This window comes from Paramormyrops kingsleyae, chromosome 12 (assembly GCF_048594095.1).
Source record: "Paramormyrops kingsleyae isolate MSU_618 chromosome 12, PKINGS_0.4, whole genome shotgun sequence".
In the NCBI taxonomy this organism is placed as follows: Eukaryota; Metazoa; Chordata; class Actinopteri; order Osteoglossiformes; family Mormyridae; genus Paramormyrops; species Paramormyrops kingsleyae.
In genome coordinates this window covers 12982969-12997628 of record NC_132808.1, presented here as the reverse complement: position 1 = coordinate 12997628, position 14660 = coordinate 12982969, and the positions used below count along the sequence as shown (strand labels likewise).

At 46.2% G+C, this 14660-nt stretch overlaps 1 protein-coding gene across 5 annotated transcripts in view; it reads right to left on the bottom strand.

The window, feature by feature from the left end:
* The window catches only part of afap1 (actin filament associated protein 1), a 56317-nt gene that overhangs the window by 26546 nt on the left and 15111 nt on the right, over positions 1–14660 (bottom strand). The window contains exons 1-3 of one of the 5 annotated variants that reach the window (XM_023825426.2): positions 9117–9696; positions 2543–2671; positions 2030–2112 (exon numbers count right to left, since the gene is read on the bottom strand). In XM_023825426.2, the coding sequence (XP_023681194.1) occupies positions 2030–2112; positions 2543–2671; positions 9117–9150 (246 nt within the window). In that variant the 5' untranslated portion in view covers positions 9151–9696. Of the gene's footprint in view, positions 1–2029; positions 2113–2542; positions 2672–6173; positions 9062–9116; positions 9697–14660 lie in introns of those variants that run through there. The other 4 variants (XM_023825422.2, XM_023825424.2, XM_072718776.1 and 1 more) reach the window with 4 other exon arrangements.

Below are 14660 nucleotides of genomic sequence, written 5' to 3'. Positions count from 1 at the left end.
ATGTGTCATGATGTTAACAGCACATCCCCTTAAAAAAATCCTAGCAGCACCGCTTCACTGGGCCAAGAAAAGACAGGTTTGAAAGGGGGAGTCATCACAGAACCTTCCATCAATGACTGTGACCCACCAAGGCAGTATCAAGGATCTGCTGCCAGCTGTCGGGGTCTTAATTCCATCCAGACACGGCGGTCTAGCAGAGCTTGTAAATGGTCCTGAGCTGGAACAGCTCCTCATGTCCAATCCCCATTGGGAAGGATCAGCCTCGAGATAAGGGCCAATTAATCACTGTCCCGATACAATCTGATCCATGCCTGGACTTGTGTTGTGGCAAGTTCACACGAAACGACTGTATCCCGGGTCAAGTTGAGGACACGGCACTTCCTCTTGGTAAATTTGCCAGACAAGCGCTCTTGTTCAATGTTAACAATTTCAACATGACATAAGAGCTTTGAGTACAGTTTGAAAGGCAACCGCTTTAATCTAAAGCCAATTTTATTCCTTCTGGCCACAACTTGAAATTCTATCAGACCATGGGTACAAGGTTCTCCCACTATCCAACGCTTCAGAACTCTTTCTGAATGGATAACGCAAGCGAATCTGCTTCAAAAAAATTCTGTGTGACACATATTGACTAACTGCGGAGAGCAAACACACAAAATTTTGTTCTCCGATTACCAGACATCCTGTGGGATCCTTTGGGTTGATATGATGACGGAGGCTTGAGGAAGGGCCAGAAAAGTAACCTATTTGGTGCTTTCACTGCTTTGTGTTCAACAAATGAAAGAATTGCTCTTATTTTCATATTGGGAACATCTTCCTACAATGTAGCCATGTCCTTCATGTTGTTAACACATTTGTAGGATAAAGTTTTGTGGTGTCAGGGATGACACATGATGCAAAGTCAGCCCTCTTAAAGCGGCGCCACGTGACACAGCATAAGCTTGCGGGTCTGTAGACCCACGCTGGCCTATTGCAAGACTTTCGACTTGACTTTTGACCGCTTCCTGTTCCACCCACCCATAGCCTCCCCTCCCACAGCTGGCCTCTCCACCAGGCCCAGCTTAGATCTGGTCTGGCAGTGAGACAACCTAAAGGAAAGCTTGACCGCTTAAACACAGAGACTCAGACTAACACGAGTTTGACCCAAAGAGTCACGTAACTGAAGAATAAATAAAAACTTAGTGTGCCAGAGGTCTGTTCTGCCATGTAATGATTAGTAATTTCAGAGAGGAGGCCTACCACCCTACATTCCAGGAAAGGAAGCCAAGGTCCAGGCCTCAGCAGCCAGGAAACTCCTGGATCTTTCCAATCAGAAGAGACTCCGCTGCTACACGAGCAAAGCTTATAGCTCCGCTGAGGATTCTGCATAAATACTGTTGAAATATTGGGTGATAGAGGCTCTGTGGGTTAGCTGGAGTTAATGGAATAGAAGCTCACAAACATCAACTGAGGTCGTGCCTCCAGCTCCTTGCTTAAAAACTTGACCACACCACATCCCATGTTTGACAGCTCAGTGTGAAGGCCATCTTTCAAGCTCTTAGTTTATTCAATTAATGTATTTTCTGTTTTATTTGTATAGTGCATTTTCGCCACATCATCTCAAAATGCTTTACATTACTGCCCTACCTGAAGCCCCCAGTGAACAAGCCAAAGGCGGAAATTTCCTCACATATAAAAAACAGTCTTTTTTAGAAGCAGATATGTTTCCTGTCAAATATGAGGGACAGACACAAACTGGTTATGAAGCTCCTGGAAACTGACAGGCATGAAAACATTTACAGCTATAGCTATTCACATTAGTAATTACAGCTAATAAGCCCACCATCAGAAAAAGTAGGGTATGGAAGGAGTAACTTAGCATAGTATAGGATGCCATGGAATCTGCAGTCATATGACACAGTTTGGGGTGATGTAACAAGGTATAGCAATATGGCATAATATCACACACTGCAATGCAATATCATACCAATGACATGCTATGTATCATATGTGTTGGTATGTGACATGGTGTCCAGTGAGAATGCCTTACCAGCCAGGGGTGCGGGATCTCCGGCAGGGGCATCTGTGGAGGGGCCGGAAGGCTGCTGTGGATCTCAGCCTTGAGGGTGGGCTCTGCAATCCCACAAAAGAAAGACGGGGGCGCTGTCACACACTGCACACTGCACACTGCACACTGCACAGGCCGCAACCAAGCAGGACTTTCGTACAGAAACTCGACAGTGAGAAGATGCAGTAGCATTTACGAAATACATCTTGTTCTCAGCCTGCAAGTTTTACATGAAGGCTAATTCTCTACAATTTACTATATAATGGTCTACATGTTAATGTTCTGATGAGAATAATGCAAAATGCCTTTGAAGGTCCTAAGCCTGATACAAACCGGTACTAACATACCATTTCCTTAGTAACCTGTAGATATATAATCTCACTCTTTGCATTTGCACAGTGTTGTGTAACCTTATCAAACATTTGACCAGCAGGACGCATACAGCAGCACTGGAAGGTGTCACTGGATCACTGATCAGTGAGGGGCACGACTGACCTTTGGCTGCCAGCACCCTGTGCAGGATGTTGGAGATGTGTAGCTTCTTCTCCCGCACGCCTGCGCTCAGATATTCCCGGTCCAGCAGCTCCAGGAAGAGACGGAGTTCCGACACCAGCTCCTCCATGGCTGGGAAAAACAGAGAGAGACCATCAGAACCAACAAAATGATCTCAATTAACTGACTCCACGGCCCCGCTGTTCCTCGAGGGACATGACTGTTGCAGTCAACTTGGCGGGACAGACGGAGACAAAAGAGGAGAGGAGGTGTTAGTCTGAGTGTTTGTATGAATCTGTATGTGTCACTTGTTAACGAATGCAGGTTCTTAGAAGACATCCTACTTGAGTAAAAAGTTGTGAACAACCTAAATAACTCCGTTAAAGGGACCCTGTTATGCTCATTTTCACACTTCATGATTTTATTTTTGGGGTCTACAAGAATAGATCTACATGCTTCAATGTTCCAAAAACATATTATTTTATTTTATATATCTATTCACCCTCTGTCTGAAACTCTCTGTTAGAGCTTTAAGCCCCACCAGTGTGCTCTGATTGGTCAGCTTGCCCTACAGGTTCTGCCCCTGTCTTGCAGTCTGTAAACAGATCCTTGCAGGTAGGCAGCCAATAAGGGTTGTGTTACGAGGTGACCTCACCATGTCACGGAAGAGCTAGAATTCCAATGAGGCGTTTCAGGCAGATTAGAAATGAGTGGTTTCTGTGGTGAGAGTTACTCCTTTTGGTGTGTACGTTGGGCCTTAAGACTTTGCAGACCATTTATATACACAAAAAAGCTATATGACACACTAAAGGAAAGGGAAAAAACGGGAAAAGTATAATAGGCCCCCTTCAATCTGAGCATCAAGATGCTTTGATTTATATATTTTTTTTTTCATCACATATTTGCCTGAGAAACAGATCCTTATAAAAAAAATTCTGCGTGATCATTCCAACCACTTGCAGGGTAGTTGCTGGAGTTCCCATGTTGGCACCCTTTCATATTAAATCTCTTATCTCTCGCTTTATCTCCTCATGTTGCAGTGAGGCGTAGACATCAGCGGCACGGATCAGTCCCTGTGTGAAATGCTAGATCTTCAAATGCTCCCAGGGAAACCGTGAACCATCATAAGACATGCAGAGACCGCCGTCCCTCTCACTGCAGTCTAAAGACAGATGTGGTTCAGGGGATACCGACACCAGCGACCTCACTTCTGGCCCTTGACGAGGTGTTCGGGGGCCGTGTGCTGAATCGTAAAGGGGGTGTCAGCAGGAAAACAGTCCTGCTGCTTTCATTGCACCTCGAGTCTCAAACTACCCTGCCCCCCCCACCCGCCCACCCACCACTGCATTTAATACTGCTGCCAAATGCCGTATGTAACCCGAGAACCCAAAAAGTGGGCTGAAATAGTCAAAAACAAAATTGGGAAATATCAGGGGATGTCAAAACAGCATAACTCTCACAAGAACTCGGCCAATGTACAGCCAAGGATGACGAGAGCGTGCAGAAAGGTGGAAAGCGGCAGACGTGTAGAGACGGTACACCTGACATTCCACAGAAGCCCGGCAAGCCAAGGAGCAGAGATGGAAAACAGAAGTTGGCAAACGTACGATTTCAGAAACTAACCAGCGTGACTTATGGCTTTAGATTCTGGATCCAGAAATACAAAGGATACTGTCCATAAATGCATAGTTGAAGGTATACGTAAGGCCCACACAATGAAAGATGTAGAGTACGTGCTGTTCTTTGCTGAAAAAATAATATGCACACAAAGGCTGTAAGCTAAACTTCATGATGAAAGCTTTCTAGCGGAACAAAGACTGAGTGAGAATGAGATTAAGAAGGTTGAGTGTGTCGAGTAAACACTGGTAAAATTTTTTTGGAAATTTCCTGCTTCGGACCTGGTAGGACCACAGTGTGGCCAGTCGCTAGACATAAGCAGAGCAGCTGCCTCTCGGATCATAACCCCTAATGTGTGAAGAGACTCATTTACAAAGCTAAGAACAGCACTGGAGTGAATGTGAGGCTTCGCTTTCCAAGTAGCTTGATCTATTTCTAACATAAATTCAGAAGATCTTTATGATACACGGATCCAGCTGCTCCCAGCTATGATGTACATCCCTGAGCGAGCACTGCGGCACGGTCCATATCCTTTCTGAGACTGCAAAAGCCCCTCCATACAACTGGCTGTGTCAAGATCCAAGATCTTAGATATCTGCACTCGCTGACAACATCTGCATGAGGATGACAATTTATGCAAGCAGTGGCCGGGGGAGGGGGGGGGAGAGAAACCTCAGAATCACCACAAACCTTGAGCGTCTATAGTAAAGCAATACACACGTAATCTGTAGGGTTAAGTAATACACTTTAAGGACTGTCTACTCCACCAACCAGACAGCGGATGACAGCTCAGAGACATGGATCTTTCCTGTGTTCAAAGAGAGTAACAAACACTCACAAGCTGACACACGTAGCCTGACAGCTAAGCTAGTGGAGATATCCTCGCCAATCTCCCTCAGCAGAAAGGTGACGTTCTGACTCTGGTGAGATTATGACAAGCCATTACCTAAATGATGTTTACTGGCCATCCTGTCTGGCAAACATCGAAACACAATACTAAAAAATGCAATGCGTATGCGACGACTGCATTCCTCTGCTCATCTCGAGTGGAAGCCCCTCAGCACTGAAATAACAGGCTGGTTTATCAGCAGGGGTGAGTAATATGAGAGGGAAGTGGCCAACAAAGGAAACAAAACAGAGTCGTCCAAATTGCACCAAATCGTGCATTGTGTGCAAAGTAGTAAAGTGGACCACCCTGAAACCTCCCCGAGGTAAGAACATTAAACCATGCAAAGAAACCTCCCACTTGGTGGGTCGATGACCCGCGCTCTCACCAAGCACAGCACCATACAAATCAATAGCCAAACTCTGGCAGTCACATGACCCCGCATTACTGTGTACAGGCACAAACCTCTCAGCAAAGCAATGTTCACACCTTAGAACAGGCAACCCCTGGACCTGTTAGCATCTGTGGCAAGGGGGATAAGTTACATTGCCCTGGGATCAGCAGAAACAAGGAGATAAGGCAGTAAAGAGATATACAATAACAGCAGGGGGAACTCAAGTGAGACAGTATGTGACACCAATGGTATCCTGCCAGAAAACATCATCTGCTAATGTCCTCCATTCAGAGATAAAACATACATTATTCACAACCTATTTGTTATTATTTCTTTGGCTTACAGCTTACTCAAAATCAGAGCAAACATCACAAGTGACAAAATAATCTCTCCTAGAGTTTATCCAAGGTAAGACTCCAACATCATGACGCTTATTTCTTTAAAGCACAGTAAATCGCTCCGGGCCAAACTTTCCTCCGGAATATGGGTTAATGTTTAAAACTCACTTTAGGAGACAACCTGTCATTGCACGATTTTTCCAAAGGTCAAAATAAACAATATGGAAAAGTGTCGGGTAATTTCTCATGCCTGTGGAGACGAATGAATAGACTGTATAAATGAGTAGGACATTCCACATTCAACTTTGAATACTGTTTTTTTTTTTGTTTTTTTTTAAAAAACCAGCAAAGAAATGTAAGAACTGAATGTCCAAGTATCTGTTCCTCTGTGGTCCCTACCTGTGTTCTGGGTTGGGAGCTCTGAGCTGGAGGAGCTCTCTTACCTGGCACATCTATCTTCCACTTTCCTGCCTGGCTGGACCCACACTCCCCTACCGAAGAGGTCACCTCTCAGCTCCTCAGAAAGCCAGAGAGCAGAAACAGACAGCTGCTCCATCTCCCAGCTCCTGAGAAGCAGGAAGGTTAGGCAAACAGGATGGACCAAAATTTATATGTAACCATAACAAAAATAAATGATCCTTTCTCATCTCCAGCTGTCTCTTAGAGTCTCCTCTGTCATTGCAGCTCCAAACCCATCACCCTAGACTGGCCTGCGCCAGAGAAGCTACTGTCAGTTCTTCCTTCAGTCCACCAAGATGGTCCAGCTTTTGCTAAAACCAATGTCCAGCATTACAGTCTTACCCCTCTAAACACAAGATGCAAATCAGATCCTTATGCTTCAGCTCAAATCCTGAGCAAAAAAACACAGTACATCCAGCAGGGGGGATGTCACACAATTTACACCACTCCAAATAAAGTGGCGAAGAAAGTCCTTTGATCTGTCTGGATGACAAGTGTTCTGGGAAATGCTGCTAATTCTCCACAGCATCCTGGGTAGCAGGGAGAGTCGCACTGTATCTCTGAAAGGTAATTACAGAGCACTCTACTGGAAAACCACTGGGAGGAGAGTGTCAGGGAGCGGAGAGAGGGCAGCGGTGCAGATCCTTAAGTGGTGGTTGGCTTTCCTTTGGAGCAGCCCGTGGAGACCTCGCATGCACTCATCTGCTCATCTGAGCATACAGTACTGAACCTTCTGCCATCCCAGTGCAACCAGGTCTCCCAGTCCTGTCCAAAGGTCTTTGCATCTCAGCGTTAAATTATTCTGACTCATTGCTTTCGACACTTCATCTTCTGCAGAAAGCAAACTCCACGCCTATTAGATCTAATAATGGGTCCCAACCCAGTTTCTTCTTTTCCCCAATTTGGAGGGTGGATGTGGCTGTGAAGGGGGATGGGAGACCATGTGGTTCCCATCATCCTCTGCCCCATTCAGCTGGGCTCCAGGGTCGCCGTGGCACCGGGAGCCACACCCCATATACTGAGCTTGCCCCTTAACCGACACCCTGTCATTTACCCCGGTCCGTGACCAGCCAGAAAAAAAATCACTTTCAGTAATGCCCTGTCTTGGGAATGGGAACAAGGAGGAGGCGGCAGGAACAACACCAAGTCCTAAGAACACGACGGCCACATCAAATACCCACACAGTGCCAATTACGGAGGAACACGACAATAAAGCAGCCATACGCACATTAACACTTCTTCTCTAACCCTATAGAATATATTCTGTGTTATGTATAAGTTGCAGTCATGGAGTAAGATTCACTCAAAGCGGTGCCTCCCACAGAAAAGTCTAGTTTTATTTTGCTCCATTTTTATATATATATAAAATAAAGTCACTGACATATGTGCTGTTCTATACACTGTTACTCCTCAATAAAAGCTACGTACTATTGTACTACATGTAGTTCCATGACCTCAGTTTATGGTGTGGCTCTGTAGGGTGGGTGTCTGTTATCGGAAAGTCACCAGTTCAAATCCCACGGCTGGATCTTTCAACAAGGAGTTCCCCACTTATTCCACTGACACTGACTGATCTTCCAGCTTCACTTGTATTCTTTGAATTAAAGTATCTGCTAGATAAATTGGGTATTTGCCAGAAACATTTATAAATACACTACCTGTTGGGAGAACACAGATTAAAATGTGGGAGCAGCAGAAAATGCGTTGTAGCAAAGAAACATGGGTTACTAAACTAGCTGTTAGTCAATAGTAATTCACCAATGAATATACCGCTTGTCGTTTTGCAGTATAAAGCAACCGCAGCCGTCTCGCGCGCATGCGCAGCACGAACACCAGAAGGTACCACGTGTATAAGCTCAAATAAACAAAACGGCATTCATCCAGCGGCTGGGGGCGGGGTGGAGATGTGTTGCTGTTCCCCCCCAACCTACTGTATGTCAGCAAATGAGTCAGGTGTAAGCTGTGGAGCGCCGGTATTAGATAAAAACATGACACGGGTGACGCGTGTTTTCGGGAAAATCCGGTGACTATGATACGATAACAGACAGAGGAGCAGTATTCATCTGCTGAACGAGGGAAGGGGGGAAGCAGAGAGAGAGAGAGCGGTCTCAGGTTGCAGGAGCTACACCCAAAGTATAACTCCGGCTAAGCACCTAAGGACCCTGCCGATGCCGCCGAAAGGCAGCGGTGCGAGGCTGCCAGTCAAAAGCTCTTTGCGGCCAAAGCTATGCAGACAACCAGATCAGGATACTTAGAATATTACAAATTATTAATGGAAGTTCTATCTTAGTGTTTAAGAATAAAAATGAGCATGAAATATTCTACACCACATGCGAGATCGAGTTTAGGTTTTTATATCCCAATTTCTACGAGATTTTCAATGTAAGTTACCATATAAATAATCCAGACCGTGATGTAAACATCTTAAACTATTTCAAAAGATGTTTTCAGGGAAAGAGATGATATTTTTCAGAAATCAAAAAGAGAAGACTTTGCGAAACGTCGTAGCGCGAAATGCAGCGCGAGCCCGGGCGAAGGAGGGTTACGCGGCACAGCACCATCCATCAATTATGTGAAAAAACAGGCTAAATCAAGTCAGCACTCCGCAATTTTCAAACGGATCCCTGCAGTGTGTATTATTATCACATCAATAAATGTCAAAATCCAAGGTTTTCATCAAAATCCTCTCTAGGATTGATGTCTTTCCCTGTACTTTCCCTCAGCGCCTTTTTCTATCGCTTTTCCTCTGCACTTCCCCAGCTTCAAAAGTTTTGTTAATTCAAATCACAGAGGATGGTCACGCCATGGCACACATAACCGCTGCCTTTATGCTCGTACACACATGCTCGTACCCCCAGGGAGCGCGCATGCGGGCACACTCACCCCTCGAGGCGAAGAGAACGGGTTCACTCCGCATCGTGCGGCGAAATGCGCGTCCTCCGGGGCGACTCAGCGCAGCAGACTACTCAGTCTCATTAACGCCCGGTCTACCTCCGATGGGCAAAGACGGCGACAAACGCGAAGCTTCTGCCGTGCTGAGATCGCAGCTCTCAGCCCCCGTCCACGGATCACAGAGCGGCTGGCTCGCTGTTTCCTCCCGCACTCGTCTTTTTTCCTGCTTTCCTCCGTTCCGATTTCGCTGTTTTCTACTTTTCAGATGACCCGCATCATGTCGGCGCTAAGGAGCGGCTCACGTCTGCCGTGTCGGCCGGTCTTCAGGCTCGCCGTCCCTCCTGGAAGCGCACCGGGCAGGAGTAAGCGCTCAGGTCCCGTGCGGACTAGAAGCAGTGGGCGCTGAAAGCTGAGACGGCGGGGGGGCTCCGCTCGTCAGATTCTAGGGAGGAACTTTGCTGCTGAGTCCAGAAAAAAAAATCAGCAAAAAAGCTGTCCAATTCTCCCGTTCCCAGCGGCAGATGGGATCCCTAACTGGCTCCTCCTGGGAGGAGGCGATCGGGGGTTTATGGTAATGAACGACAATTATGGCAGAACCTGGCCTCGGACGAGGGTGTGTGCGGGGTGGGGGCGAATCTTACGCGGCTGGGTTTTGATGGGAAACAAAGACAACCGTGACACTTATGAAATGGAAGAATGCCGCTTCATGCATCATACGGCAGCTGGACTCCTTATCAAAATACAATCCAAAGAGAGAAAAACCGAGCAAACAGTGTTTCGCCATTTAGCACTGTAATACAAAAAATCTAAATTCAACAGCACAACGAAATCTTGCGAGGGATATGTTATATATCTACGAATCATTTTCATATACAAAAATTGTGTATAGGATGTACCATACCAAAATCAACTAATTACGTTGCAAAAACTGAACATTTAATTTAAAGCCTTGTATGTTTGTATTGCCCAGCCTTTTTCCATCAGCATTATGTATTGCAGCCTAATACGTGCTTTGCATTGATTTTTTTTTTGCCTGTGATGAAATAGGTCTTTTACAACAAAAGTTTATGTAACGAAATATATTTTGTGTTTTGACCAACCATGCATGGGCAAATCCCCTCAGCAAATCAATGGTCACACAATGTTGGTACTTTATAAGTCTCAGGACAGAGGTCTGTCAAAGCAAATGCTCTGTAATCCACAGGAAAAAAAACCTCCAACATTTAGATGACTCACAGCAAAGCCTTTCTCCAAAACAGATACCCCACAGGTACCTATCGGTTTCTCTTGGTACTGAACAAATTGGAGGATGTACTTTTGGAAAGTTGACACTGCAGCAGGTATTTGAAAGAGAGTCTAGACGGGGTCCCGGTGAAAAGAACAGAGGAAGAAAGTGACTCTAAACACTTCAGGCTGGTGGGTAGGGTGGGGAGAGAGATCAAAGGACAGAGTACAGAGCTGCAGATGTGGAGGAGGCCACGGGGGAGGGGGAGGGGGGTGTTGAGGAGTCGGTGGAGAGTTTCCTGTGATCTTCTTTGCCGCAGTCACATCACACCCACATTTTGCATCATTCCCGCAGAATTTTCTCTCAACTGAATCCAAACATTACCTCTTGTGTTGGGCACTGCCCCCTACAGTAAGGGAGGAGAAATGGTGCTGCTTTGTCATTACGGCATGTGTGTTTTGACAAGACGCTTGGCTCTTGCATGATGTATTCCTGTCCATGCGTGTGGCATCCAAATGAGACTTGTGCGCACATGTCGTAATGAATATGTTGGCTTTTGTGGAGGCATCACTCGCAGGTTTTCTTGGCAAGAAGAAGCCAACAAACTAAACCGATTGTACATGATGAGGCCCACTGGGAAATAGTCGTCATAGCATAGGATTTGTGAATTCAACATGAGAATGAACACGTCTATCAACAGATTCTGCTGTTCCAGTCCAGAATAAGAGTATAATAATAATGCACTTGTGACAGCTAGGCTGAGCAGCCCCACAGATTAAGTGTAAAGAAACAAGAGGCTGAGGATAGTAGATGGGACGATCTCCAGTTGACGGCTTGGCATTGGCTGATCGGAGCCATCGACGGCTGAAGCGATGCCAGGTTCATGCAGACTCTCGACAGCTGGCATAGGCGGTGATGTCAACACTGGGATTCCCTGCTGTCACATATTCACTAGGAGACAGACTCACGCCGGAGATTGGCGTCTGTTTGAAAACCCTGACACTGGCTGACGGGAAAGTGGAAACCACTGGAGAAATAAATGAATAAGAATATGTAAGGTCCATCTTCCATAACCAATTATCCAGTGCAGGGTGGCTGATAGCAAGCGGCCTGTTCCAGAAAATACCAGGCATGCGACCGGGGACACCCTGGATAGGATGCCAGTCTACCGCAGGGCATGCACTTACACAATATGGGTGATTTAGCGACACTAATGCACCCAAACCACAGAGGAAACCCACGCAAACCCCAGGGAGAGCACACAAAGTGGATCAACACGGCACCAGCCTGTTTCGAACCTGTTTCAGCAGCGCAGGCGTGCCCCTCACCCATTGTGCCACCCTACAATAGAACATTATCTGTTTTATTATAAAAACGTTTTGCGTTTTACACCATCTAACAAGAGAGATATACGAAAAACATTTGCTTGAATACAGCAAAGATGATTATCATAACCAAGCAAGTAATCAAAAAGCCTTAGTGAACAAAGTGTTTCTGTTTCTGATCAGCTGTCATTGTTAACATGACTCTGGTAGAAATCACGCATGAATATAACTATTGTTAGCTAGTTACGTTGTATTAAATTATCCTGCTTCTAAGTTAAACCTGATGTCAAAAGTGCCTTTTGGTGCCATTGCTCATGTAAATGTAGACAATAAATCATACATAAAATGATGAAATAGCCATGCAACTGTAAAGCCAGGCATCCCTGTTCTAAGATACAGCCGGTGTCTTGGGTATCAGGTTCATCGTAAGTATTTTCACTCATTTGCACTGCAGTCATAATCAGACTGCTGGACATCACACAACAACTTTATCAGAAAGAGCCCCTCCCTTTTCGCAGAACTGAATCAGGATATGTTTCACGGACTTGCACAAGACCGTCCTCATTCTTGCGGTCTCCACGGCAATGGCCGAGTGTAAATCAGCGCGGGGTCATGTTCACACTGCCCCACCCAGACTGACTGCCTTCAGCCCCGAAATCATTCGCAGAGCTTGTCTTAGGAGCAGTGAGGATTCAGCAGGGCCAAGGAAAACGTCTAGCTGGGGTAGGTATTTCTCTTAGGTGACTGAATCCCAAACAACCTTCATAGCTTACAATTCATACAGGCAGACATTTGCCTGAGCTAATTCACGCTTTTATTTAATACGACAGTTTGGTTCCTTTTTTTGTGCTTGGCCTACAAGCCTCTGGTGCAGGGTACAGGCTGTAAAGCTATAAGCCTCCCCGCCTTGAATGGCGCTGAGCTCATCTCCTTGGCTGAGCAGCTCCAGCTGAACAAATGGCCTGAAATGTGAAACATCTCAGCAATGTTGGTAGTTCCTGAACGAGGAGGGGGGGCACCAAGCAAACATACAGGCCTGCGTGGGGGTAAAGAAACACTGACTCCTTTCTGGGGACCAGGTGACCCTTCCTGTTATTCCAGACACGCCTGTCCTAACAGCCCCCCCCCCAACGCCCCCTGGCATCTGGGCCGTGTGGACCAGCCAGACTGGGGGGATGAAGCTCTGCAGTTTAGGAGTCTGTACCCATAAACAGAAGGTCACAGGTTCAAATCCCGTGGCCATCAAAGTGGTCATATTGCTTGCGCGAGACAAACGCCGACGCTGCTCCAGGGCTGCTGGGTAAATGTCTGACCCTCCGCTCTCACCTGTGTCTGTGTGTCTCAAACAGGGAAAAAAATTGGATGTATCCGTACTTGTACAATGGCAACATAAATTGACATCATCCATCCAGCTGCTTATCCTGATCAGGATAAGTCTGGCCGTACACTTTGGCTGGGATTGTGAGGGTGCCTCTAACAAATATTAATTATGATGTATTCCTTCCATCCCGCTTCAAGTCCCTGCTCTGACATAAGGGATGGGTCAAAGGTCAACATGATGTCATGTGATAACAACAAAGCCAGCAGCATTGTGACTATATTACTCACGGCTCCCTGCTGATGATCACATAATGCTGTCCAATCTCACAGCATTAAGGAGCTGCTTACCAGATGGTTTCTTCAAGCATGAAGCATCTTGCAATTATGCAACTGATACAGCTGGATATGCTAACATATCTATTTTATACTCAGGGTTACAACTGCAGGATTTTGCTGAACCCATAACTGGTCACTAGATGAACTGTCAAGCCCACATGCTACTTGCTGTCTCATAAGACGGCTTGGCACAGAGCAGCGGCGCCCCGACGGTGCTGTTTTCACAGAAGGAGTTTGCGGATTTAAGCCTGTAAGTCTAGACTGAATACTTAAGCACGTTGAAGCAAATCCCATTTGCATGTAACTCGGGTATATAGCGAGAAACAGATCCACTGCAGATTATCTCATGACAGAGAAGTGGTGAGTGACTGTCAAGTGCTGACAATTTTTGGCTAAAATATGACATCAGACAAGGCTAAGCGTGGGCATCTCTAGCAAACATGCTCAGTTGTGTTTAAGTTTGTATGGATCCTGGGCTTCATCTATTCACCCACCTGCTGATTCCAATAAGGAAACTGCCATTGTTACAGAGGGACTGTAACATCTGTTCCCAGTATATGTCCGTAATTCCTGATTAGCCAGAGGCTCCTCCTTGGTCCTAATCCAGGCTCTATCCATCTCTAGGCCCCACTGTGAAAAGAAACGGAATCCCACCATTTTCAGGGCACACAATGCAGCCTTCAGCGCAATGAGGATGGTCCAGACCAACTGTCCAGAGGGATTTTCCCATTGCCATGAGGGCATCAAAATAAGCACAAAATCTCTTCTTTTTACATATGAGCTAAAAGCAAACTCTTTGCTCCAGTACTGGCTCTCTCTCAGACTAATGGGTCAGTTTTGCAGTTGGGCTTATCATGTTCTGTGGGGTTTCTCCGGGCCCCCACCAGATGGGCGGGTGGGGATTGTCATGCTCTCTTCATCACACGAGCCACACCCAGAAGACACCATCATTGTTCTCATGAGCTACAAATCCTCTGCTACAAATGGTACAGTCCAATCAGGGCTGAGCTCTCCCCGTGTCAGGGGTTTGAGCACCAGGGTGCTATCATGTCCTTAGCCTGGAAGATTGTGGTGTCCTGGGTGGGGGGGGGGGGGGGCACTGATGTTTCCAATTTACTGCATGCATCAAGGAGAAAGCAAATCATGACTCATTCTCCCCAGGACCGATCCAGTGACACCCAGGACAATGTGTATGACAGAGAGCAGGCCGGCCTTCCAAACTGTACAGGACCCAAGCAACGAGTATGTCACCAAACACAGAGTATTTACCATCATTCATCACTCATACGAAAACACAGATGAGGTTTCAAATCTGAGCTACTTTTCAGC